At 46.2% G+C, this 26,531-nt stretch overlaps 1 protein-coding gene and 2 pseudogenes across 2 annotated transcripts; 1 reads left to right on the top strand and 2 right to left on the bottom strand.

Moving 5' to 3' along the window:
• Window positions 1–15: 15 nt before the first annotated feature.
• LOC110318061 lies at window positions 16–5,049 on the top strand (annotated as a pseudogene). Its single transcript, XR_002380352.1, has 3 exons — window positions 16–40; window positions 2,129–2,435; window positions 4,632–5,049. The product of XR_002380352.1 is annotated as a mitochondrial intermembrane space import and assembly protein 40 pseudogene (transcript).
• A 5,565-nt stretch (window positions 5,050–10,614) lies between these two features.
• Window positions 10,615–16,031, bottom strand: Srsf6 (serine and arginine rich splicing factor 6). Its single transcript, XM_021192642.1, has 6 exons — window positions 15,763–16,031; window positions 15,396–15,544; window positions 13,985–14,109; window positions 13,668–13,876; window positions 13,432–13,515; window positions 10,615–13,341 (listed from the first exon to the last, which is right to left on the bottom strand). The coding sequence occupies exons 1-6, from the start codon at window positions 15,867–15,869 to the stop codon at window positions 12,996–12,998; spliced, it is 1,020 nt and encodes a 339-aa protein (XP_021048301.1). The 5' UTR covers window positions 15,870–16,031; the 3' UTR covers window positions 10,615–12,995.
• A 7,964-nt stretch (window positions 16,032–23,995) lies between these two features.
• The window catches only part of LOC110318060, a 17,983-nt pseudogene continuing 15,447 nt past the window's right edge, over window positions 23,996–26,531 (bottom strand).

Below are 26,531 nucleotides of genomic sequence, written 5' to 3'. Positions count from 1 at the left end.
AAAATAAAAATGACGATGGTCCCTACCTCAGGGGGCTTTGGTAAATGCTGGATGTGATGTAGCGATACCAGCGGGTCTTCGACAAATAGCGACCCTCTTGCTCCCTTCAGACAGAAGCTCCAGGGAGCTTGGCGGCTTCCAGCCAGTAACATGGAGCCTGCCTAACTGCAAAATTGGGTGCAATGGCTGCTGTTTCGTGCCCACCCTCCCTCCCTCCTGCTCTTCTTGTTTGTTCACTTACTTCTTAGGCTTTCCTCCCTAAAACACAGAATATGCTATAGCTGTCTATCATTAGAAGTCTAAAGCTGTGGTATAAACAGGTAGACAGGGTCAAACAAAGCGAGTGTTTAAAACTTGCAATCCAGAATCCCCCAAATTTCAGTCCCAATTATTTTGCTTTTCATGGCTGAAGAGTTTGTACCACTTAGAAATATTTACTTTTATTTTACGTGTACGGTTGCTTTTGCTGGAATGTTTGTGTTCACCATGTGCATGCAGAACCTGTTGAGGTCACCAGAGGGCTTCTGATTTTTTTCCTCCCTCCCCTCCCCCCTTCAAGTGAAGTTCCAGATGACTGTCAGACCCCCCATGAGTGCTGGGAACTGAACCTGGGTCGTAGGCAAGAGCAACAAGTGCTCTTAACCCCGAGCCATCTCTCCACCCCCACCTTTGGATCACTTTTAATTGTTTTAAATAAAACAAATCTCTTGTTTCAAATACTGGAGAGATCAAGAAGAGGGTGGCTCATTCAAAGGACTTTGTTTCAAAAACCAGTCCCAAGTAGCAGGTGTCTCAGGGAAGAAGCCAAAGATGGCCTTTCTAATCCAGCTAGATGCCTGGCTTCGGCAAGTCCAGGAGAACCAATGAAATGTCAGCACTGCTCTGCACTCTGGGGACATAGGTGCCACCAAGACAAAGGGTTCTTGTGAGGCTTTTACTTTAAAGATAAAGGATGAGGTTGGAGCTGGGACGGATTTGAAAGATGCTGTGTGACGATGGTATTTGAGACAGAGAAATGACTACAGGGGAAAGAGTGGAGCCTTGGAGAACCAAAACAGGTTGGGAGGGCAAAGGGGACCCGTGTCAATGAGAGAAAAGCACTGAGTGAGACCTTTTAGAGCATGAGGACAAGTGTCAGCCATCAGCCTCGGGCTCTCTAGAACTGGCCTGGGAAGTGTCTCTCAAGTGCTCTCTCCCTCAGTCAGCCATAGATAATTAGTCCATAGAGGGCTAGAAAGACCCCATGCCTTTACCTTCATTTGAGGGGTCTCTGCAGGGCCATCTCAGGTTCAGGGCTTCCTGCTCCTCAGGCTGAGGCCTCTGCTGGGACTATGCCAGCATTTCAACATCTCTGCCCAATCTTGCTGGTTTCACAAGGCTACTCTCATAAACCTAGTCTGTGATTCCAGGGAGTCCTACCTAAAACAAGAGTGGTTGCTCACAGTAGATGCTCAATAAACTATTTCTGAATGTGTCCCTGCTGCTGCCACTTGCTGTCAAGTTTTTGACAGATAGGCAGGCAGGCAGACATACAGACACACACACACACATACAGACAGACAGACAGACAGACAGACACACACACACACACACACACACACACACACACACACACACACACACACACACTGTACCCAGAGTCCTTTGAGGCCATAATACAAACAGCAGATATCCAATAAAAGCCCCGGTGGTAGGTGCTGGAGAAACAGGGCAGCTAGTGGTGGATGCACACAGCACACTTGGGGGCGGGGTGGGGGATTCCCCCAGCTCACTCTCCGCCCCAGCTAGCCCTCTGCTGCAGCTAGCCTGTAGAAGCAGTCCTGCGCGGCTGGAGTATCCAAAACCACCACCCACCTCCTCGGACTAATGCAGACAGTCGCGGGAGGAGCGGTCACTGATCTGTCCACTCTGCAGAAGGGTTATTTTTTAAACGCTAAAATGGCGGAATTCTTTACATCACCTCTCCCCCCCCCCGCCCCTTTATTTCCAAAAATTTAAAAATCCTGTTTTCTGCTAAAAATATTGAAGATCAATTACAGTAGAAAGTTTACCAAATGGCCTATGGATAGCCCACACTCGCCCTCCACACCCTCTTATTAACGGAAACTCTTGATTGCATCTCTGCAAGGCCGAGGCTCTGCCCTCCCTACCGCTCTGGATGCAGAGTGTCAGTGGGCTCGCTCGCCGGCAGCCAGCAGCCCCCACCTGCAGCGCCACAGCCCAGAGTCTGCGGAGCCACCTCCCCAGCCCACAGCCGGTGCCGCAGGAGCTGGAAAAGGACTTGGGGCGGTGTCTGCGGGACTCCAGCATTCTCTGTGCGGACCGGGACTGGGGGTGTGGCGTTCTGGGAGCACCCAGCCAGAGACCACTGCCCCGTGCTTACCTGCATGGCTAGCGGTTGCCGCCCGCACCGAGCGACGGACCGTGGGAGCCTGGTGCGGCGCGCGCCTGCGCACACGGGGGGGGAGGCGGGCCTGTTCCCTGCAGAGCGGGCGCCGAGCTCCTTTGCCAGGGTGGGGGTCTGCATGGCCAGGGCCTCAGGTTGCAGCTTTTGCTTTCCGTCGGAGCCTTGGGGGTGCAGGCTTAATTGCCTCTTCCCTTTAAGACCGGCTTGCAGCGCTGGAGAAGTGGGTGGAGATTTTTTATAGTATCCTGGGAACCACGGAGCCGGGAGAAGCAGGCAGCCTGATGGATCCCCTCCAGCTGGTCTGTACCCAGCAAGGATGTAACCCTGCCTAAGTCGGGTTCTCCATTTGGAGAAGGGGACTTCAGGAGTTTCAGGGAACTTCTAGGATGGGTGAAGAGCACGCACAGGCAGAGCAAGGAAGCCATGGGCTTGGCTTGGCATCAAGAACCCCAGCCGCACCAGCCTTTGGATGAGCCACTGACACTGGTTGACGATGTGCCCTGGGAACATCACTGTACCTTCTGCGCTTCCATTGAACATTGGAAGACTATCATGCCATGTTCTAGAGTTCGAGAATGGTTCCTTTTGTGTCGATTTGAGCAAATCATTGCTCCTCTTGTGCCATCCATTTCCTTAATTGATCTGTCACTACCAGACCGCTACTTTTATTGGTTCTTACTCTGGCACCACCACTGTGTCCGTAGCATCAGAGACTTGAGTAACTCAGGAGTTTAAGAGACCCCGCACTCTAGGGTCTCCACCACTTTTTAGTATCCCCAGTTCTGAGCAGAGTGGGTACTAATAAATGTCTTCTGATTGATCCATGTGAAAGAGGCTAACTCTTCAGTGCCCGGTCCCCGCTTACACACTGATTTTTAATTCTACTCCCTTATTTTGCAAAAAAACAGATCTATTTGGCTTAGGTGGTAGCCATCAGTCAAATCTTTAGACTTAGTCCAGATGAAAAATAGTTCTTATTTAAATGGTATATTCTCCCAGTTGCTGTGATCAACGGTTTAAATTTATGTAGATCTTAACTATTCGCTACACGTGTTCTGCTTTGCCTCCCCGGTTTTAACCAGTTTGTATTTTTAGGAAGAAGATTAGCCAGCAAAGGATGGAGATAACCATAACCACAGAAGCCTCTTTACACACACACACCGTTTTCTTATTTCTATCCAGATTCTACTTAAAAATTCCAAAATGGTTAAGTATTAAAGTGGTAAACCTATTTGAACACATGGTTTCTCAATTACACATCTTTTTTAGTGATTCAAACGGATGCATGGAATTTGAGCAGGTGGGACCCAGACACAGCTCATAGACGTCAGTTGCTACTTTTTGCTTTTTTACATATTCACTGGTCTTAATACCTGACTTGCTCATTCCAGCACCCTCAGGGATGGAGAGACCCTTCCAGCTCTGCCCATATGCTTACTTTACCCTTAGGGCTCCAGCCTGCTTTTAAGAGAAAGTCCAACTGTTTCCTTCATATTCTACCTTCTTCCCAAGAGTGGGCCCAGATGGTGCTGCCATACAGAGGCACGGAGGGAATTGTTTGGAAGCAGCCCATACTTCCTGTTTCTATCAGAACTGAAGTCACTGATTCAGTAGTTCAAGCAGGGGTTTGCCCTTCCTGTGTGAAAACATTTCTGCTTCTATAGACACATCAGACCATGCAAACTGGGTATCTTAACAGAAACCCAAGGGCTGCATAAAGATTCTACCAGAGCTTAGAGAGGTGGCTCAGTGGTTTAGGGCTCTTGTTGCTCTGGCAGAACACTAAATTTGGTCTTTGGGGATCATGAAATAGACCTGTGATAACCTTACTAGACTGTATGGAGGGCTAGGAAAACAGGCCATTTGGGGTGGGGCTCAGAAATCATTTACTTGGATGCTCAGCACTTAGTGGAGACAAATCATCCATGGAGATCAAATCCCTAAGCTCATACCCATATGCATTGGATCACTAGGTCTGTCCCATCCTTTACAAAGTATTATGTGTATATGGTGTGTGCATGCAGGTATGCATGTGCCAGTGGCTCATGACTGGAGAGCAGAGTGAGACTTTGGGAAGTCAGTTCTTTTCTTCCACCAGGGATCCAACTCATGCCAAGCTTGTGCAGCAAAAGCTTTTACCTGCTATACCATCGCCCTGGGCCTACCCTCTTGGCAGTTATACTGAAGCCAGAAAGGTAATAGAAAACTAGTCCTGGGCGAGCAGCAGAGGACTGTTGGGAACAACCACGTCCTACTGCCGGCAGGAAGGGAAGGATCAGATCATATTTGTGACCAAAGACCATGAAACTCCTAGCAGTGCCGAGCTGGTGGCTGATGACCCCAATGATCCCTATGAGGAGCACACGTTGATACTGCCTAACGGAGATATTAACTGGAATTGCCCATGTCTTGGGGGAATGGCCAGTGGCCTCTGTGGGGAGCAGTTCAAGTCTGCCTTTTCCTGCTTCCACTACAGCACAGAGGATATCAAGGGATCAGACTGTATAGACCAGTTCCGGGCCATGAAAGAGTGCATGCAGAAATACACGGACCTCTATCCCCAAGATGAGGAGGAGGAGCCGGTGGAGGAGACAGCTGACACCAAGGTCTCTGCAGCCAAAGAGCAGGGGGCAAGCTCTTGAAGGCCACAGTGGCTGCCAATCACCATGGGACTTTCTGTACAATGCCTTTTGGTCACCTCTGTGAAAGTTCTTTCCCTCTGTGCACTGTAATATACAAAATAACTTAATGATCAGGAGTCTTGGCCATAAACACTGAAGAAAAGGGCGTGTGTGCACCTGTGTCCTGCATAAACCTGTCCTTAAACGTTAGTCCCCTCCTGGGTGTTCTACTCTGTGATTGCCCTGGATTTTGCCACTTTGAAATAATGTGCTGAGGCTTCTCAGCAACCAAACGTTGTTACTCAGGAAAGTTTATCGTAAGAAAGCTGATCTATTCTGATCCATTGTACCCCTTTTGGTAGATTTTACACCTCTTTGGGAAATTAAGTAGATGCCAAAACTCCTTTAAGAGTGGGTCCATTCCTCCTGGAAGAGGCTGGTGGTCAGGTGCTTGCTGGAGGGCATAAGGCTGCTGCCTCGTTCCCAACAGCTAAGTGTCTGCTGTCCAGGGTCCAATGCCTCCACCCTCCAGTGCCTACAGCTGCAGGGTGACATTGGACCCCGTGACTCCCAGTCCTTCCTAAGTGAAAGGACAGGCTGGGTTTGCAGTTTATTGTTTTGCTGTTTGGAGAGCCCTGGTTTGGGGCCCATGTTCACTCAGTTGTGATACTGAGGTTGGGACCTAGCTGCTTCCAGAGCAGAAGCCAACAGAGGAATGTCTGAATGAAGTACTCAATTAAAAAGAAACAATTTCTATCTGGAAAAAAAAAAAAAAAAAAGAAAAAAGAAAAAGAAAACTAGTCCTGGGCAGGTCATTCACTTGTAGAGTTAAATGTACTACACCACAGTGCCCATTTAACCATCAGACTGTTCAGTAGGGAGAATAGCATCTACCCTGAGATGTACAATTTGAGAATAACAGGGCACAAAGGCATATTCATGTAGTCCTGGTGACTCAGGAGCCTGAGGCAGGAATGATTGAGCCCAGTTCTGGTATTGTTAGGTTACCTTCAGACTACTTTGGATGCATGAGTGTTCTGCCTGCAAGCTGTATCTGTGTTCTCGTGTATGACTGGATCTCCTGGGATTGGAATTGAAGTTGTTGCACTATGTGGGTGCTGGCCTTGAACCCGAGTCCTCTGGAAGGAATCCCATCTTCTCAACTACTTAGCCATCTTGCTGAGACTGGCCTGTTTGAAATTTTTTGCTTTTACCTGATTTAGCCAAACAGCTTAATTTGGGTTGGTAACAATTGTACCAGGAATAACTCCTCTTAGTTTGGTTTATTGTGTTTACACACTCTTAAGTTTTGTGAGCACACACATGAACTCAGATTGTGTCAGGCAATGGTGGCAAGGTGCTTTTACCTGCTGAGCCATCTCTTAGACTCCCATTTTGGTCTAGGTTTTTTTGTTATTTTATTTTTGGGTCTAGTGGTTGAGCTCAATCCAAAGCAATGGCCTGAAAGCTTTCCCAAGAGTCACCATAGGAAGGGAAGCTCATGATTTTGGCTCATAAGCCTACCCTTAGACTGCAGATGCTACAGCAGGTTTTGGTTTTTGTTTTTTCCAGGTAGGGTTTCTCTGTGTAGCCCCCCGGCTGTCCTGGAACTCACTCTGTAGATCAGGCTGGCCTCGAACTCAGAAATCTGCCTGCCTGTCTCCCAAGTGCTGGGATTAAAGGCATGCACCACTACTGCCTGGCTCTGCAGCAGTTTTTGAACCCATCCATGGGCCATGGAAGCCTGGGATTTGAGAATAGTAATAGTGCAGAATAACTTATAAAGAGTAGAGGGGAAAAAATATGGGGCAGCCATGACTCAATATGATCAAGTCCTTTAAAAATGTACAAGGTTACAAAAAAACAAACAAAAAAGCCGGGCGTGGTGGCGCACACCTTTAATCCCAGCACTTGGAAGGCAGAGGCAGGCGGATTTCAAAGTTCGAGGCCAGCCTGGTCTACAAAGTAAGTTCCAGGACAGCGGAGGGCTACACAGAGAAACCCTGTCTCGAAAAACAAACAAACAAACAAACATGTACAAGGTTCCAGATGTTCTAGACAGGCAATCCAGCTGAATCAAACATTCAGATACAGGACAAGGGGACAATGGAATCCAGCCCTGCAACCTCAAGGCCCACTGCTAAAAGTCCTTCTTGCTTGTTACTTCCTATTTGGTTATAAGCACTCAGTGCTCATTTGCCTTTGCAATGACACCTGGCAAAAAACAGGTCCCCACTGAGGGAAAGGCTGGACTAAGACTTTCCTTCTCTTTCCCATGTCCATCTTGTTTGCACAGGCTAGCAATAAGCACAAACATATGACCTTTCACCAAGCTGGTTAAATAGTTAAAAAAAAAAAAAAAGGGACAGTACAATTACATAAAAACTTCGTTTAGGAACTTTTGAGATCTTTCTTTCATACACATTGATGCAACTGGTTAGCTCCAACTTCCTGAGCTGAGCATTGAATCCACTTAGGCGTCCCAGTACTCGCATACAGTGTTTGTTTGCTTTTCATGCCTTAGTCATGGTACAGTACAGTACTCATCAGATGGCAAACTGGGAAGGGAAGAAATATGTACTGCTGAGGGAATACTCCAATTCCTCACCAGAATACCACCAAGGCCAGGAGATGGCTCAGTGGCTAACAAAACTTGCTAATTCTGGTCATTTGGGTTCAAATTCCCAGAACACGTGACAGGACTCCTGAAAGCAGTCTCTGGCATTCATGTACATACCAGCCAGACTGTCACCGGTTTCACGGCAGTTTCCTGAAAACCTGGGTGTGGTTCCACTTTCTTGAGTTTTTTTTTTCTTTTTTTTTTTCCCCAGTGGCAAGCACTGAACCTAGGGCTTTGTCAACACCACAGCTAACACTCCATACACGAGTGACTCAAAAGTACTGAAATCCTAGGTACGTACCACCACACTCAGCTGAACCTTAAGTGAATGGAGCACGTGACAATGGTCTGTGATGGCAGTTGTGTTCTGCAGCACCGTGTATCCATAGTCTCACGCATGCCACAGAACTGCTCTATCACTTAAGTACATCTCAGGTCTCAAGCTTACTTTGGTAACCTTTCTGTTAGGGAACTCAAGACTGAGTGTAATCACAACTACCATAATACTACAAATAATTTGTATCAAAATATAAACTTTAAGTTATAACTACCCTTTGTGCTTCATCTGCTTTAGAAATAAAGTGCTCTGATTTGCTGAGTGTTGGTTTCACAGGCAGAGGAAGAATGAAATGGGGGCCCTTTATTTCAGTGTCCTCATAAAGGTCAAAGTAGGATCTAGCTATTGCTCAGATTTCTTCAGGCAAAAGACTGCTGTCTACATGGAGTGTTTGACTTCAGCATGAATGATTTCACTCTGTCCTGCCAAACCAACAACTTCTTCAGAGCTTTTAGGGCCACGTAAGACTAGATTCTACTCAGTGTTTTCAGGGTTGGGACCCGAGAAGCTGTGAATTTTCACCAAGACCCCAGGTAGTGGTTTAGGTGAAAAGGTAACTATCTAGAATCTACTCATTTAAAGCAAATGCAAGACAAAGATTCTAACTAGCAAAACCAAAATTGGGAAACTAATACTGATCTATTTTTTACTAATACGAAACAATGGAAAATGGGAACCCTTCTCTTTTGGGATAATCTTACCCATGTGGATCATGTGGATCCTGATCTCAAAAATAACCTTGTGTTGGATTACAGGTTTTTTTTGTTTTTTTGGTTTTTTTTGCCACATTTGGCAAGACTTAAGAGATTTAGATGCCCTCTAGAATTATGTACTATATTAGCATTAAATGCCAAGGTTACCTTCAAAATTGGAAGTGCACAGGTATATATTGTTAAAGCTAGATGCTTAAGTGGACAGTGGTTCATTCCACTATTCTTAATGTTTTAAACTCAGTATAAAACAGCAATAGTCAAATGTTATGACATATGCTTGTAATTTCAAATCTCAGGAGGTCGAGGGAATACTTTTGTGAACTGAAGGCCACCTAGGTGAGAACATATGCCTCAAAGTGCGAATACAACATATACCTAGTACATAAAAGCCCTTCATGAATCAAGAAAATCTCTTCTTTGTCTACTTTTAACTGGCTAGGATAACTAGGGCTCAACTCTGAAGCAGTTACTATTTAATGACTGAGGCAAGTGCACTGAGTGTCTGTCTTTAAGAACACTCACTATTATAGTCTTACAGCTGGGGATATGGCTAGCCCATTTCCGCATGCGTACACAAAACAACTCTCCATATCCCATTCTGGCCCTGAGAGAGGGGCATACTTCTCCCTTCATATCACTGGAACTTCTCAGCTTACTTTATTATTCTTTTCGCCTTTTCCTAAAACACAAAACCTAAAAACCCATTTCTGCAGATATGCTGTCAAGAAGAGCCTCCAAAGCAACAGTACTATGCCTTGCTTATCAAAGATGGATTTTGCTGCACTTCCTTTTATTTTGGAACTGAAATTCCTTTCTGATCAAACTAGTGTCAATTACTAAAACTTTCAATTTTGAAAATGTATTCATTTAACAGAATATTTATCAAACAGATTGCTCATTATTTAAGGCATATCATGTATTGAGCAAAATCAAGTTACGTATTACTTATGGTATGAACAAGTGTTACAAACCAGATAGATGTGGTGTGGTACACAGGATTGCTGAGTTGGAGGTAAGCTCTGAATGGGTAGTGCCTATCTTAAGAAAAAAGGGACAAGTCAGGTATGATAGAGTACTTGTCAGTAATACTGCCTAAAGATCAAGTCCAAAGTCATCCTTAGCTATAATTATTGAGATTGTGTGTGTGTGTATATATATATATATATGCATATACACATACCAGTATAAGATATAAATAGAATATTTGTAAACAGTGGTGACTTCTAATTAATAGACTCAATAAATTATTTTATACTCCAAGAAGTGCCCCCTTCCCCTGACAAAGTTTCTTGCTAATTACCACTGGCTGGCCTTAAATCAGAGCCATCCTGCCTTAGCTTCTCATGCTACCAAGAGTATGTACTATATTATAATTAGCCCCTATTAGTCTGTGAGGGAGAGCTGCACACCACCAAAGATTGAATCCAGGGTTGTGCACCTGCTAAGATCACATGCTCAACCTGAGCCACACATGATGCCCTGGATTATTCCTATAGACACAAAATAAAACTCCACACACACTTGGTTCCACACCATGTATCCGAAATCAGGTCAACCACAGGCAAAGCTTCTGAGAACAAGGTTAAGCAATGGGAATACAATGGTATTGACGGATAAACTTGCAAAGCTTAAGTGTGCCCTATGCCCAGGATTAAGGACATTAGGTTAAGCATTTCAGGTATTTAAAACTTCCTAAGTTGATTGTGTTGAATGTCAACTATAGATAAAAATGGACGTGAGTAAACACATGAAAATAAAACAAACCATCTACTTACTTGAAGTCCCCCAAACCTACTTTCTAGAGCTAAAACAAGAGAACATTATCAATGGTAGCTAATGGTTAACTCCACCTCAAAAAAAAATTACCTGGCAGTTATTTGGTGCCAAGGGACAACACAATAAATGAAGAACAAGTCTTTCCCTTGGTAAGCATTTTATTGAGATAAAGCATAAAGTAGGTTAACAAAGTAGAAAAAAAAATATCCAAGATGAAAGCAATGTTAACACAGGAGGAGTGGGAACATAAAGGCTGAAGTAGGTAGGACTCAAACCGGCCATAAAGGCACTGTGGCATACATATCACCAAACACTGTCACGTCCAACAGGACTCAAGATGTTCCCCACTTCTCTTGTGCTCTTTTATCAGTTGGTGTCGTTGATATTCCACCCAGGGCACCAACCAATGTGTGCAGGATGGGATTCTTCCGATTCTGCGCATTAGTTGGTAGGGAACTGAATTCACTCATCAGTAAGAAACTAAAACACTTTAATAAATCAGTCAATTCTGCTAAGGCCAATGCTTTAAATGCTGTTGTTTGTTTAATGCATTTAATAACTAGGGTCTACAGGCATGAAAGCCTAAATTTTTTAATAAAATGGCCTTTGTCCCCACTAGAAAAACTGTATGGGTATTGGCATTTACCTATTCATTATATATTTATGAGGGCAGCTAAAAAATAGTCTAATGCCTCTGTCATGTACTACCACACTAACAGAAGGCAAGCCCAGCAGTTGCATGCAGTCAGAAAGTCAAATTTTACTATTAGCCTTTCCCCCTTTAAAAGGCTGTGGCTCAGAAAGCTTTTATATAGTTTTCCCTGAAAACAAAGAGAACTTTGGTCAAACCCAATTCTTAAAGAGCCATCACATTTGTTTTTAAGTAGGTAAAATAGTAAACTATAACCAGACAGAGTTTTCTTTAAATTCTGAAATTTACACTGGAAAAATAAACCTATTTCTTATAAACATCTAAACAAAGCATCAAAGAAAAGAAGACTAAAGCAGCAGCTTTGTTTGATACTATATTCCTAAAGCTAGAAGTAAGATTTTCTAACAGGATAAATGTCTTGAAAACATTCCCCTTTCCCTATTCCCAGTTACTGACACCTACCCAGGCCCTTGAACCTCTATTTTTCCACTCAGCCTTGCCTTATTGCATGTCCTCTGATTATTTGGTCCTACAAACCAACTCTACATTGTAATCTATAATCCAACTTTTGCTAGATTATATAACAGCTGAGGAAGGTATTAAACCTGAGCCAATTCATCTACACCATTACTAAACAATGAGGTTAAGTATTTGGGATGAAATGACTTTACAAACGTCTGAATAATGGAAAGGTTGTAAGGTAATTATTGATTGCAGTTTCAACTAAATGGGCTTTCGGATGTATGAAAACTGCAGTATAGTTATTCCTACACATTTGCACTATTTATTTTAACTTGGTTTCCACAGCATTCATAACACTTTACTTATAAAGTATGAAGCATTTTAGTTTATCCATGTCACTGTTTTTCAAACTAACCACAAATGCCCCACTAATACAAAGGGGACTGATTGGAAAATACCTTAACCAAATGTCTGCTAAGCACCTGTCAAATATAATCATCTTTCAGCAGAAAATGTAGCATATATGCTTTTCAACTTTGAATAAAATAACTAAATTTCTAATTACTTCCATTTTTTCAAAAACATTAAAGACCACCAAACCATACACTAACACTAATCACGCGGACCACCTCCAGAGCACAGGATAGAACAAGATCCCAAATACTAGGACCTACTTCTTGAAAAGTCCAAATTGTAATCCTTTAGTTTCTTTTATTTATCTTGTGGCACTAACTACAAAGTTCCTTTTACTTTTAACTCAACTTATTAAAGGGGCAGACAAAAGACTTTGGTAGATTAACAGCACAAAATAAGGTTAGCCAAACTGAATAATTTATTGCTGGTCTGAGACTTGCCTTGTTTTACACTCATGTAGAATTTACACCATCTCCACACATGGCAGGTATCAACACTTAAAGGGCCTTAGTAGTGACCTAGTCAATAAGGCAATCATCTTGGTAGCAAACTTTTATTTAAATCTTACATAACTCAAGCTTTATAAAAAGCCAACATAATTGAAAATTTGGGTTCTCCCTCTAAAGCCTGCAGTATCCAAAGCTTGAACAGTTAATTTAAAAATAAGCAAAACAAAACAACAGAACCCCGCAGCAGATCCTGCTGCAATACTTTAAAAAAAATCTAAATGAGCTTAATCTTTACAAAAGTTATTTTAGCTCAAAGGCTACAAAATCAAAATTATCTTAATTCTACAAAGAAGGGAGAGGGCTTCATATCACCATTTTAGAACCTCATCTTTTTCTCATTAAATTTGGCCACAAATCAAATTCCGGTGTTCCCTTTTCAGGAAATCCTCTTAAAGAAGAGGCCGAGTACAAACTCGGGAGAGTAACTGCCTAAGCAAGTAGGAAAGTGTTCCGTTATAGTGTGCAAAGAACGTAGAGTTCAGGGTTAATCTCTGGAACTTGATCTGGACCTTGAACGAGATCTAGAACGGGACCTTGAAGCTCTTTTTGGCGGAGGGGACATGGAACGAGCCTTTGAGGGTGGAGCAGGCAGAGGCGAATGGGATCGAGACTGGCTCCGGGATCTGGACTTTGACTTTATATCTCCTTTTCCATTTTCTTTGGGGGACCGAGAACGTGACCTACTTCGTGACCTCCCATACTTATCCTTAGACCTGCTCCTTGAGTGTGAATGGGAGCCCCGATCAGACTTAGGCTTAGATTTGCTCTTTGATCTGGATTTCCTGCCTTTTGAGCGGGATCGGGATCGACCTTTGCTCCGGGACCTAGATCTGTACAAGAAAAGCCAGATTTCTTTCAGTATCTTGTCAGAAAACACCTATACTCCATCAAGCGGTAAAACCCAATACCACATTATTTACCGGGAGCGACTTTTTGAGATACTTCGAGATCTACTGCGGCTGCTTCTGCGACTCCTACTCCGAGATCTTCTTCTAGACCGTGATCTACACACAAGAGACAGTGGATGTTCAATCATTCCAAGAATGTGTTTTAACTACCCATCTATGGCTGGAATATCTGCTTACTACAACCAAGAAACACTGTAAATACAATTAGGCAACAACTGAAAATGACAGCCTCCCCACGTCCTCATTACCTGGATCTACTTCCAGAGTAGGAGCGCCTGTGGCTTGTTCTTGGCTTATCTTCAATAAGCCTAATATTCCTGCCATTTATTTCTGTACCATCCAGTTTATCCAATGCACGCTTCATGTCGGAGTAGGATCTAAATTCAATTACACCCTCATTTGTTCTTTCTTTGTGAGCATCTGCATAAGTCACTTCTCCTGCTTGCCGCATGAAATCCTGAAACAGTTAAGACTGATAAGCCCCAGAGATCTAAAGCAAGACCACGTAGCACCAGCTCTTAAGCAAAGTAAATGCCCGGCTTTTAAACCCCAGGTACATACATACCTTTAAGTCTTGCCAACTGCAACGACTAGACAGGTTTTCTACAATAAGCCTGTACTCTGTACGAACAGGTGGTCCATATTTGTCTCTGCCAGAAGTTCTCCGACTGCTGTATCCACCTCCACCACCTTTATCACATGGAGGGAGTAATTAGATGCGTTGCAATGACAGGCATGCATGTTTTTGAAAGTTAGTACAAACATAGCAACGTTTATTACTGGAGTAGGACTTTGCTATTATACTGCTAAACCCTCGATACATTTGTGATTTGCCACAAATTAAATTAAGGGCAAGTCAAATAGACTAAATCCAACTAAGCCTCTCCTACAATCTGTTAGAGAGTGACTGCTCCTTTATTCAATTTACCTCGCTAAGTTTTATTTTACAGAACATTGTAAAATATAAAACTTAACTGATTACATGCATTTCTACATTTTACAAAAATGTTTACTAGTTACACTAAGTACTTACATCACAGTGTGAGGTTTTTGGTGGTGGTTTGGCCACAAAACACGCAAGGTAACAGTCACCTAGTTCAGATTAACCAGTTTTGTCTAACCCTCGGAATCCTCACCATCACCCTGCGTCTAATGGCAAAAGGCTGCTGTCGTCATGGCTTCCGGTAAGGTCAGCCAAAGGGTCATAGGGCAAGGGTCACACAATGTATGGAAAAGCCAAGGCCAATCAGGAAAGGCAGTCATCTTAGCCTCAGTGGACACAGCCTCAGCCCCATTGGTCACTTTCAAATTGAAACATCAAGGACTTGTTAAAAAGTTGGAATTCAACATGCAACAATTTCAACATTAAACATTTCACATAACCAAAATCCCCCCAACCCCCTCCCAGTAACATGCCCCAACTATTCCAAATACAGCATAAAGCTTATTTAGATTTACTTTGTGGTACTATGCCACATTACTTAGTTTAAAATGGCATTTTCTTTGCCCCCATCAAGTCTCCCATTCCCCTAAGACTTAGGCTTCAAGCTCCTCCCCTTTCCCCGCCCCCTGCCCCACCTCCACCCCAGCCTTCCTCGCAACTTCCTCAACGCTAGCTAAAAAGCACTGACAGATAAGCAAGGGGGCATACTACAAATACCGCCAGCCCTCGCTTTCAATGGCAGAATCCAAGTCAGTGCCAAAGAGGGCCAACTGAAGCCACTCCTTCCAAACTCAAGTCAACCGGCCACCCGACCCATTCCCCGCGCTCCGGTGTCCCACGGCTACCCGGGCATGCGTGGAGGTAGAAGGGGAGCCCCGGGAACCTCCAGGGTCGACAAGCCCCGGCCTCCGCGCCTGCCCGGGCTGGGGAGGTCCCGCCCTGCCCACCCCAGTGACTGCACCCGCCCTGCCCCTCCTCTCCCCGCCCCCCCCCAGGTACCCAGGACGCGGAGCGCGCGGGGGTAAGGACTCACTGCGGCTTCCGTAGCTGTAGCCATCGCGGTCGCGGCGCGGTCCCCGGGCGTGCTCTACGATCACGCGCTCGCCGCACAGCTCCTTGCTGTTGAGCTCGTACACGGCGTCGTCGGCATCCCGGGAGTCCTCGAACTCCACGAAACCGTACCTGCGGAGGGGGCGGAGCGCGAGCCGCGCACCGGCGGGCGGGCGTGTCGTTAGCCGGCGCCGCGCGCGCCCGCGCCCTCCCCCGCGCGCACGCGCGCTCGGGCCGCCGCCGCCGCCATTTTAGAGGCCCTGCCACGCGGCGCCGCGGCCTTGGCCGCCTCGGGACCTAGGGGGAAGCCTCTCTCCGCCGCGGGGCGCGGCCTCCCAGACCCGACTCACCCATTTTTGAGGTCGATCTCGAGGAGGCGGCCGTAGCCGCTGAAAAAGCGCTGGATGTCCTTCTCGCGGACGTTGTAGCTCAGGCGTCCTATGTAGACGCGCGGCATGGCCGTGGCCCGCGGGTGTCCTGCCGGAGGCTGGCGGAGGGCGGCGGGCCGCGGGGCAGGGCTGCGGTGCGGGTGCGGGGACGGCGAAGGCCCGAACACGCGCCTCACACCGCAGCGGCGGCCGAGTCAGCCACACAATGGTGCGCGCGCGCGCGCCGGCCTACGCTATAAGGGCCCGGGGGCGGGGCGGGGCGCGGCGCGGCGCGGCGCGTGACGTCGTCGCGCAGCACGTCCTCTCCCGCGCCGCGGGCCGCTCGGGACGGGCTCCGCGCGGGGCTGGCTGCGAGCCGACCTCGCTGCCGTGATGTCCCCCTGGCGCTCTGCAGCCATCTCCGTAAACAGCCGAGACCCGGACCTTTTGAGTCGTGCCTACTAATAAACTGTTCTTGTGCCCACGCACGCGGAGAACGAATCCTATTTCTCATTGGTTGTCCGGGCTGTCAGTCTAGGCCATCTTGGTCTCTGATTGGTCTACTCAGAAAAAAAGAGGTTGGCCTTTCCCTTCAGCGGGTAGCTCGCGCTGCTGTCGATGAGTACACGCTCTTGGGAGTTGGACAGTTCCTTAGTTTCTCAGCGGCCCGGGATCTGCACCCCGAGGTTTTGTGACCTGCGGAGGAGGTGCTGTGGCGGGTCTGGGCGGCACCCCTCCCTCTGCTCCGAGCTCTGACAGCTCTGAATCCCGCGCTCGCCGCGGCCGTTCACAAAGGGAGCATGGCTGGGCCCCATGCACCAACAGACGGGTGCTTGGAGCTTGGGATCAGACCTGGTGGGCCTCCAAGACTCCCGGTCCCCTTTCCTATCCATACTGTTCTTAGCCTGGTGGATCCGAAGGCAAACTATTTATGAAGCAGAAATACACACTTAGGAGTTTATGGAGGCGACATCTAACGCTGTAGCGTAAAACAAAACAGCCCCACTGCCCGGAGTAAAGTTAATTGACTATCGAGGAGCATGCCTTAGGAGTACCGCGAAGGTTTGGCTAGAGGTAGAGAGGTAAGGAAACCGAAAGTAGAGCGCGGTGTGATGAAAGCTGAGAGAAGACTGCCATTGAATTAGTACCTGCTCTTTAGGAATTTGTTTTCTGCCCAGAATCTGGGCAGCCTCAGGCTTCTCAGCTATGATGAGAGGCGATTCTGTCCTCTGGGGCAGACTGGCAATGTTGATAGCACCCGGGGAGATGAGTTATTAGTATTCTCTGGAGGAAAGAGAACTTCCTTAAGTTAGAAATACAAAAACACATATAGGTAGACAGCTTTCAAAAATATTCACGGAACACAGAATGAATTCAACACATAACAGCTTTCTCTTATCAAATTGTCAGTTTCTAAAAACTTGTTAAAATTTATTTGTGAGTGGCGAGAAGACTGTAGCAGATAAAGGTGCTTGCTGCCAAGCCGATGGACTCGACTTTGATTCTAGAGACCCACGCGGTAGAAGGAACAACAATAACAACAACAAAACTATTTTTGCAAGTTGTCCTCTGACCTCCTCATACCTGTCATGCCTTCAATAAATAAATAACTAAATGTGATGATAACATATTTTAGCATTATTTGTAAAAGCAAACACACATCGAGAAGAGAAAGCCAGTATTTGTCATTCTCCTACTCTATTACCATATTTTGTTCCCCTCTTCCCCTACCTTTGCCTCCTTCCATAGTTCCCTTTCTACTTTCATGTTCTACACACACACAAACGTAAGAAAACCTACAATATCGTTTATCTTCCAAAGTACCTAGTTGGATCAGCAGCACTGGGGAGTTCTGTTGATGACTGAACTTGGTACTTTGCAGGAGCAACATAAACTGAAATGGCAAGTATGCAGCATGAGAGTTTATTTATTTATTTTCTTAGCGGGCTGGGGGAGGGAAAAGCCAGATAAGCCAGGTACGGTATCTGATGCCTGACATCTCAGCACTTGGGAGCTGAGGTAGGAGGACTGCTATGGGTTCTAGATTAGCCTTGGCTAAGATTGAGGCATTGTCTTAAAAACAAGGAAGGGAAGGGTCAGGTCGGTTGGGACTGCTTGCTTCTGGGGCTTGATCCTTCCTGTGGAATGACACCTGAGGTGACCCTTGGTCACCACACTTGATGTACATGCGAGTTTGCAACTCTAGAGCCTCCATAACAATGAGAGCCAGTTCCTACAGGTTCGCTCATCACATCTCCCCCCCCCCCCACTTATTCTGTTACCACGTGAAATCCCAACTAACACAGCCACCCCAGAGTATTTGTGTGGAATGCAGCAGAGGCTGCTCTGAGCAGAACTGGGAAGTGCCCATCCATGACATCCGTCAGATCTCTGAGGTCTGTCTGCGGGAGGTTGGTGTAAGCGTTGCCAAGCCAGTCCAAACTCTCATTTAAAATCTTCTGAGCCAGATGCGGTGGTACACACCTGTAACACCAGCAGTTCAGACTTCCTGGCAAGAGGATCAGTCAACTGAGCAAGGTACTGGGGATACGGTTCAATGGTTTGTTGCTGAAGACCTGAGCTCTACCTAGAATGAAAGTCAAGTATCTTACCAACTCAAGTTGCGGGGGGGGGGGGGGGGGGGGGGGGGGGGGGGGGAGAGGGGGAGGGGGGAATCCAATGCCTCTGGCTTTTGTGGGCCTCTGCACGCACAAGTACATACTTCTAAACACATACACACTTTTAGATAAAAATAATAATTATTTTTTTTAAATCTCCAAATTGTCCCCAGAACTTGGGAGGCAGAGGCAGGGGTATCTCTGTGAGTTCAAAGCCAGCCTGGGCTACATACTGAGACCCCCCGTCTCAAACAAACAAATATCCCTGGGTAAAATAAAACTTTCAAAAAACTTTCAAAACATCTACACGAGATCCATTTAGAGCCGGGCTCTCAGTCTCCATGTTGCTGGCCTCTGAGTCAGATTGGTTTTTTGTCCTCTGCACTGTGGGACACTCAGCAGCTTCCCTGAGCTCTGTCCATGTACGTGCCAGTGGTCTATTCCCATATCCAATGTGCCTGAAAAAAAAAAAAAAGAAGAAGTGGCAAGCCTTCAGAAAGTGACGGCAGTGTAGTAGAACCACTTTAAGCTTCTTCTAACTAGCTTACATGAGACTCAGACGGTGGTCATTTTGTGACTGCTTACTGGTGGGTGGGTAACCCCTAGTCTATTCTCCTGACTGCCAGCCTGGGCTGGCTCCCCAGTGGTATGCCCCAGATACTTCCTGTTTCTCCTGGCCATGTGCTCATGGGTCTCCCCTTGTGGCCACTTCTTCTCTTCTCCAGTTCTTCTTTCCCCCCTCCGGATCTCTCCTCCAACCAGGTCACTCCAAACCCACCCATCTCTCGTCCCTCCGGTAATTGGCTATAGCCAATTTTATTTCACCAATATTTTAAACCAAGGAACAAGGTTTGCACGATGACAGCTTTTAAACAGGAGAAGTCACTCCTAGGCCTAGACCTTCAGCTATAGAATTTAGCATTGGAATACACAGCAGGATGTTGGGAGCTGACTCCTAGCAGAAAGCGGCGATTTACTTACAGGTGGGTACTTTTCCACCCTGATGAGAGACATGTTTTCCTAGCGTGATGTTTTTGCAAGCAGCTCACCACAGCTGAACAACTCTGATAACACCCTGTTCTTCTCAGCTACATCCTGGACTTGTGGTTGAGTGCCCTCAGCTGCAAGGCACTTGTGGTTAAGTGTCGCCAGCTGCACTCCCCAACTGGTGCTTATATACCCATAGTTGCCTTCCAATAAATGAGACTTGAGACGTGATCAGGTGGCCTGCCTTGTCTCTGTTCTTCTCTCCTGTCCCTCCATCCCCACTCTCTCCCTTGCAGAGCCGGTTGACTGACCTTCGGACCAGGTTAGCAACAGAGCAAATCTCAACAGGCAGAGCTGCTCCTTTTGAGAACTGGTCCTTATGTGAGGGCATGGGACCTACCTCCTCAGTGTTTGTGCGGTTAAGGATTAACCAGAGTTTTCGACAAGATGTTACTAGACACTGAGGTGGTAGCTCCTAAGGGCAGGCATATGTTGAATTAGCCAAATATTTGATGCCATCTGAGTGACATGCCAAGGATATTTAATGGTTACAGTGCAGACGAACAATTGTTGTCATACTAAACACACAAATCTGGACCTACAGCACCCAAGCCCATCCCCGGGAAAATGCTTCTAGTACGAATTTGTAAACAAATTCTGTTGGTGCTACACGGGAAAGTGTGAGGGACGAGAGAGACAAGTCTGTGTGTTGTTATAAGGTGGCAAAAACTCCCCAGAGGATGTGCTGCAGACCAGACCTGAACGTCGTGTTCTGAGGATTAATTTTTCTATACAATTTGTCGGATGCTGGGGACTGAACCCATAAGTGGTGGTTTGAATATATTTGGCCCAGGGAGTGGCACTATTCGGAGGTGTGCCTTGTTGGAGGAGGTGTGTCACTGTGGGGGTGGGCTTTCAGACCTTAGTTGCCTAAGGACAGTCTGTTCCTAGCTTCCTTTGGATGAAGATGTAGAACTCTCAGTTCTTCCACCGCCATGCCTGCCTGGTTGTTGCTGTGTTTTTTTGCCATGATGATAATAGACTGACACTTTGAACCTGTAAGCCAGCCCCAATTAAATGTCCTTTATAAGCGTTGTCTTGGTCATGGTGTCTCTTCACAGCAATGGAAACCCTAACGAAGACATCTTACCAGGAAAGTGCTCTTCCACCAAGATCTACCCTCAGCATCAACTCCTATGTACAGGTTTTTTTTTTTCCTTCCCGAGGCAGGGTTTCTCCATGTAAACCTGACTGTCCTGGAACTCTGTAGAGCAGGCTGGCCTCAAACTTAGAGATCCACCTGCCTCTGCCTCCTGAGTCCTGGGATTAAAGGCGTGCGCCACCATCACAGGTCTCTTCAGACTGCATAAATCTTTTGCCCTTTACTATGTATACTTATTTTTAAAAAAGATTCATTTATTTTATTTTATGTATATGAATACACTGTAGCTGTCTTCAGACACACCAGAAGAGGGCATCAGACCCCATTACAGATGGTCGTGAGTCACCATGTGGTTGCTAGGAATTGAACTCAGGACCTCTGGAAGAGCAGTCAGTGTTCTTAATCGCTGAACAATCTCTCCCGCCCCCTATGTATACTTAAGGCACTATAACAAAGTACCAGCAATTCAGTGGCTTAAAGCATCACAAATGTGTCGTCTTCAGGTATGACGGTCAGAAGTCTCCATGCTTTCCTGGACAAAACCAAAGGAGACAATAAGACCTTGTCTTCTGGAGGCCCCAGGGCGAGAATCTATTCCTTTCTCCTTCTCCAGGTGTGTAGAGGTCGTTTGCATCCTCAGGCTTGTCGATTCTGCCATTTTCAAAGCCATTAACTTGGTGGGCTCTGTTACCCGGATCACTCAGGTCACTTGGACTCCGATCCCAGCTTCCACTGCCACATGTCCCTCTCTGAGCCAGTTCTCTTCCTGCCTCTCTGTGGACCCCAGTGATGACATTGGGCTCATCTGCCTATATCAAGACAAGTTCCCTACTTCAAGCTAAAAGGCCTCTCTCTGCAAAATCCCTCTTGCTATGGAGGGTGACATTCCCACATTCTAGGATTTAGGATGTGGGAATCTTTAAGGGAGGGAACATTCTGCTTACCACGGAACCTCTGAGATTTGAGTCAAATTCAGGAAAAAAAAAAAAACTTAGGGACTTGTGGCTGAGAAGGTAGGAAAACTGGGGACTGGAGGAATGGCTCAGAGGTTAAGAGCACTGACTACTCTTTCAGAGGTCCTGAGTTCAATTTCTTGCAACCACATGGTGGTTTGTAACCATCGGTAATGAGATCTGGTGCCCTTTTCTGACCCGCAGGCATATGTATATGTGCTGTACACAGAATAAATAAATTAAAAAAAAAAGAAGGTTGAAAAACAACAGGACAACCCAGATGAGTGTCAGAGAAGGTCGAGATGGGAAGGATTTCAAGAAACTAAGTTCATAAACCTTTCACTTGGCAACCCCACACCTGAAAATCTGTGTGACAAGTAAGGCGTCCACTGGAGCTTGTCTCAGCTCTGGAATACTCTTGATTAAAAAGAACACAGAACATTAACTTACCAAATGGGGGTTGCGTGATGTATTTTCAGCACAGAGGATTCAATTGTGCACATGTCCCTGCAAACTAGGGCCTTAGCTCAACTGGCCCTCTACTTATTTTATAATAAAGCTTTATTGGCACGCAGCTACATCCATTCACTTACACAGGGTCATAGCTTCTGTGATGGCTGCTTCTGGTTGTCAAGTTGACTACATCTCCAGGAATGGAGGGCACACCCATGATCCAGATCTTGAGACTGGAAGACACAGGCTTCTGACTGAGATCTTGACTTGGGATGACAAACGCTTTTGATCTAGATTTTGAGGCAGAGTGGCCAAGAAAGGATTAGGTCCAGGCAAGGTAGTACATACCTCTAATCCTAGGACACTGGGGCAAGCTGGTCTCTGAGTTCAAGGCCGGCCAAGTTCCAAATCCAGACTTGGTGATACACACCCTTAATCTGGGCCACACCTCCTGCTGGAGGCCTACATCAGGACATTGAGAGAAGAAGACTCACTCTTCTCCCCAGCCCATGGAAGATTCACACTTCTTCACCGGCTTGCACTTACTTGAGGATTCCCGCTCACACAGAAGGCCAGCCGAAACTACTAGCCCTGTGGGACTGAGCTACTGCTAGACTCTTAGACTTCCAGTTCACAGCTGCCATTGTTGGGTTAGTTGGACTGCCAACTGTAACTCTTTACAATAAATTCCCTTAATAAACAGAGACAGCCCATAAATTCTGAGACTCTAGAGAACCCTGACTAATACAGCTTCTCTCAAGTTGTAAAAGTGTCAGAAGTTATTGTGTTGGCGAGTCGCAGCGAAGACGGTCTGATCTGAACAGCTTAAAAACATCATTTAATTAGATTAATCACACTGGGGCCAGGATCTCACTATGTAGGCCTGGCTGGCCTGGAACTTGCTGTGCAGACCAGACTAACGATAGACTCAGAGAGATCCACCTGCCTCTGCTTCCCAGTTGCTGGAAATAAAGGTGTGTGTACCACCAAGTCCCACTTTATTATTTTTTCAAAGAATTCTTTTTTTTTTTTTTTTTTTTTTTTTTCTTTCTTTATAACAGGGTTTCCTCCTTGTGATCAATCCTGGCTGTCGTGGAACTCACTTTTGTACACCAGGCTGGTCTCAGAAATCTGCCTGCCTCTGCCTCCCAAGTGCTGGGATTAAAGGCGTGCACCACCACGCCTGGCTTATTTATTTATCATATGTAAGTACGCTGTAGTTGTCTTTAGACACACCAGAAGAGGGCATCAGATCTCATTACGGATGGTTGTGAACCACCATGTGGTTGCTGGGATTTGAACTCAGGACCTTCGGAAGAGCAGTCGGTGCTCTTAACCGCTGAGCCATCTCACCAGCCCCTCAAAGAATTCTTAAGTGTGTATGTGTATCTTTGTGTTTGTCTCTGTCTTCTATGTGTGTGTCTGTATTTCTCTGTCTCTGTGTCTCTGTCGGTCTCTGTCTCTCTGTCTGTCTCTCTCTGTGTATCTTTGTCTGTCTGTCTGTCTGTCTGTCTGTCTCTCTCTCTCTCTTTCTCCGAGTTTTGCATCTGCCTTCAGGGTATGGCACTCCCCCATGCCTTGAGCATGCTAGACAAGCACACTACTTGGCTCTCGACTACTTTTTAACAGTAGCTGGGCAGCTCCTATATACAGTCACACCCTATCCGGTCTCACAACCTTCCTTTCCTACCTTATTCTATCAGCTTTCCCTTTAAATGTGTGAAACACACACCCATAGCTCCCTCTCATTGAACAGCTCTCTGTTTTTGGAACATTCTTTCTTACGGCCTGCACCCTGGCCTTCTTCTACATTCTGCTCCAAGTTACCAGAGGACCCTCTTCCACCCATGCATCCTCCCTGTCCTCTGCATCTCTCCCGTCCCCATCCCCTCCCATCCCCTCCCTGCCCCGTGCTGTGTATTCTCTTCTCTGTTTTCTTCTTGCTGGTGGAGCTTCTCAGTGCCTTCCCCAGGCAGTGGCATGGCGTGTCTTCTTTCTCTGTTCCCAGCATTTACAAGAGTGTGAAGGCACCCTGTGAAGTCTCAGCGAGTGGGGTGGGACGCCATTCTGGGCTCGTTGAGACCCCAGGACATGGCGGTCTGCAGAAGAGTCTTCTGTGTCCGTGGGTTTCTGGGGATATAGGAGTGGGAGGAGATTTTCCAGCTTCTCTCGGTGGTTCCTTGTTGCTGCTGCCAGGGACTCATTGCAAGCACCACCCTGAAAGGAGGGATAAGGGTTTGCAGGAATAGCCTCTCTCCTCCCCTTTCCCTTCCACCAAAACACACCTGAACAGAAAATTCAGGTTTGGCGAGGAAGCCGTAGAACACTCAGACATCATTTCTGGGAGTGTACATTTTTACAGTCACTTTGGGAAAGTGCACCTAGTGCCTTCTGCTACTACAAACTGTGAGTGACCACGTCCAGGGCCGAGCCATTCCGCACCCAACAGAAATAAGTTCAGAGGCTTGCAAGGCAAAGGACTGGAAATACTGAACAGCATTATGGGTAAACCCCCTCAAGCTAGAAACCACCCAGATGCCACCCTCCACCCACCATACAGTGGAGGATTGAACTGCTGAATATTCACACTATGGCACAAACAAGTAACCTGGCAGACTGATCAGGGGCTGGAGGTGGGGAAGTCGCCTTGGTGGGGGAGGGGCTAGAGGAGGCCTGCAGGGTTTCTGGGGTCCAGATCTTGACTGGATGAACTGAATGCTGATTACACAAGTCAGTTCTGCTCATGAATATCTGTTACTTGGTGTCTTATGATCTGAGCATTTCACATTTTGTGTGCATGTCTGTGTGTTTTAATGGAAAACTTAAAATATGTAATCTCAAAGAAAATTTGCAGTCTGGATGTGGTAGCTAGTGCCTGTGATCTCAGCTCTTAGGAGGCTGAGTCAGGATTATCCCAGGAGTGTGAGACCAGCCTGGACTACACAGTGAGTTTCAGGCAGCTTGGACACAGAGTAAAGTTGTTAAAAACAAAACCAAACAAAACCAAAAAATGAATGAACACAAATTACCTGGGGTGGAGCTCTTTGGATTGTTCTGGGGACCAAATCTTACTGGGGGGCTTTGATTATAGTGTCTGATCACTTCACTAATGTCAATTTATCTGAATCAATCGTTTGTTTTGTTTTTCTATTTCCAGACAGGAAGACTGACTCTGAACATGTGCCTTTGTCGCCACCAAGTGGCTGCATATGTGACTGCAGTGGTAGAGAAATTACATGAGGTTTCTGAGTCACAGAGTTCTGAAGTTCTGAAATGGAAATCTAGTTGTCTCATAGAAGCCGAGGATTTCATGCCATTACTTGAAAGCTCATTTTTCCATCTTTCGTCGTAAATTATTCTTTATGTGAATAAAGTCCTGCCTCCGATTGTGATCTCTGTGGGTCCTACTGTGCACAAAGCTGAAATACCACGTTTCTCACAAATAAATCTTCCAGATGCTTGCGATCAGCACTCTGGCCCTCTTTTAAATGTCCTTCCTTCCTTCCTTCTTTCCTTCTTTCCTTCCTTCCTTCCTTCCTTCCTCTCTCTCTTTTTTAATAAAGATTTATTTATTTATTTTATGTAAGTACACTGTAGCTGTCTTCAGACACTCCACACGAGGGCGTCAGATCTCATTACAGATGTTTGTGAGCCACCATGTGGGTGCTGGGAATTGAACTCAGGACCTCTGGAAGAGCAGTCAGTGCTCTTAACTTCTGAGCCATCTCTCCAGCCCCCTAAATGTCCTTTCTTATTCGCTGTCTTCCAACTGTTTCTCCCATGATAAGATTTTAAGTCCTTTTGCCACCTTGGCTGCTATCAGTGATGTATGGCATCTCTGATGTGACCCTCAGACCTCAACTCCCCTACATTATGTGGGTGTGACTGTATCTGCTGTAGCTACTCTGAGCCACTAACCAGTGTAGGTGGCGGTTGGTGCCAAATTTTTCACTTGGTCCAACAGTTGTTCAATGACCCAAACGGGGATCAAGACGCCCCCAGAGTAGCTGAGTGTAGCCCAGAAGCTTCTCTTTAGAGTTTGAGCTGATCACATGGCAGGGTTAGAAGCAGCACGCATGCGTAGTAGACTCAGGAGTGTTGTTCGGCTTCAGGGATAGCGGGTTGACAGAGAGGCCGAAGAAGAACGTCTTCGTTGGTCACGCATCCAGGGAAAGCCAGGAAGGCATGAGAGAAATGAGAACACTCTAACTGAAAGTGACTTAGAGGAGGGAAGGGTTAATTTCACCTCGTGGGTCACAGTCCATCATTGAGGGAAATCAAGGCAAGAACTCAAAGGAGGCTTGCTTGCCTTCCCATAAAACATTCTTTCTTTTTTTTTTTTTAAGATTTATTTATTTATTATGTCTAAGTACACTGTAGCTGTCTTCAGACACACCAGAAGAGGCTGTCAGATCTCATTACGGATGGTTGTGAGCCACCATGTGGTTGCTGGGATTTAAACTCAGGACCTGCGGAAGAGCAGTCGGTGCTCTTAACTACTGAGCCATCTCTCCAGCCTGACATTATTTCTTTTTTCTTTTTTTCTTGAGACAGGGTTTCTCTGTGTAGCCCTGGCTG

The sequence above is a fragment of the Mus pahari genome, chromosome 3, assembly GCF_900095145.1.
Source record: "Mus pahari chromosome 3, PAHARI_EIJ_v1.1, whole genome shotgun sequence".
NCBI lineage: Eukaryota > Metazoa > Chordata > Mammalia > Rodentia > Muridae > Mus > Mus pahari.
Note: the sequence above shows the minus strand (reverse complement) of the source record. Positions and strands in the feature narration are given on the sequence as shown.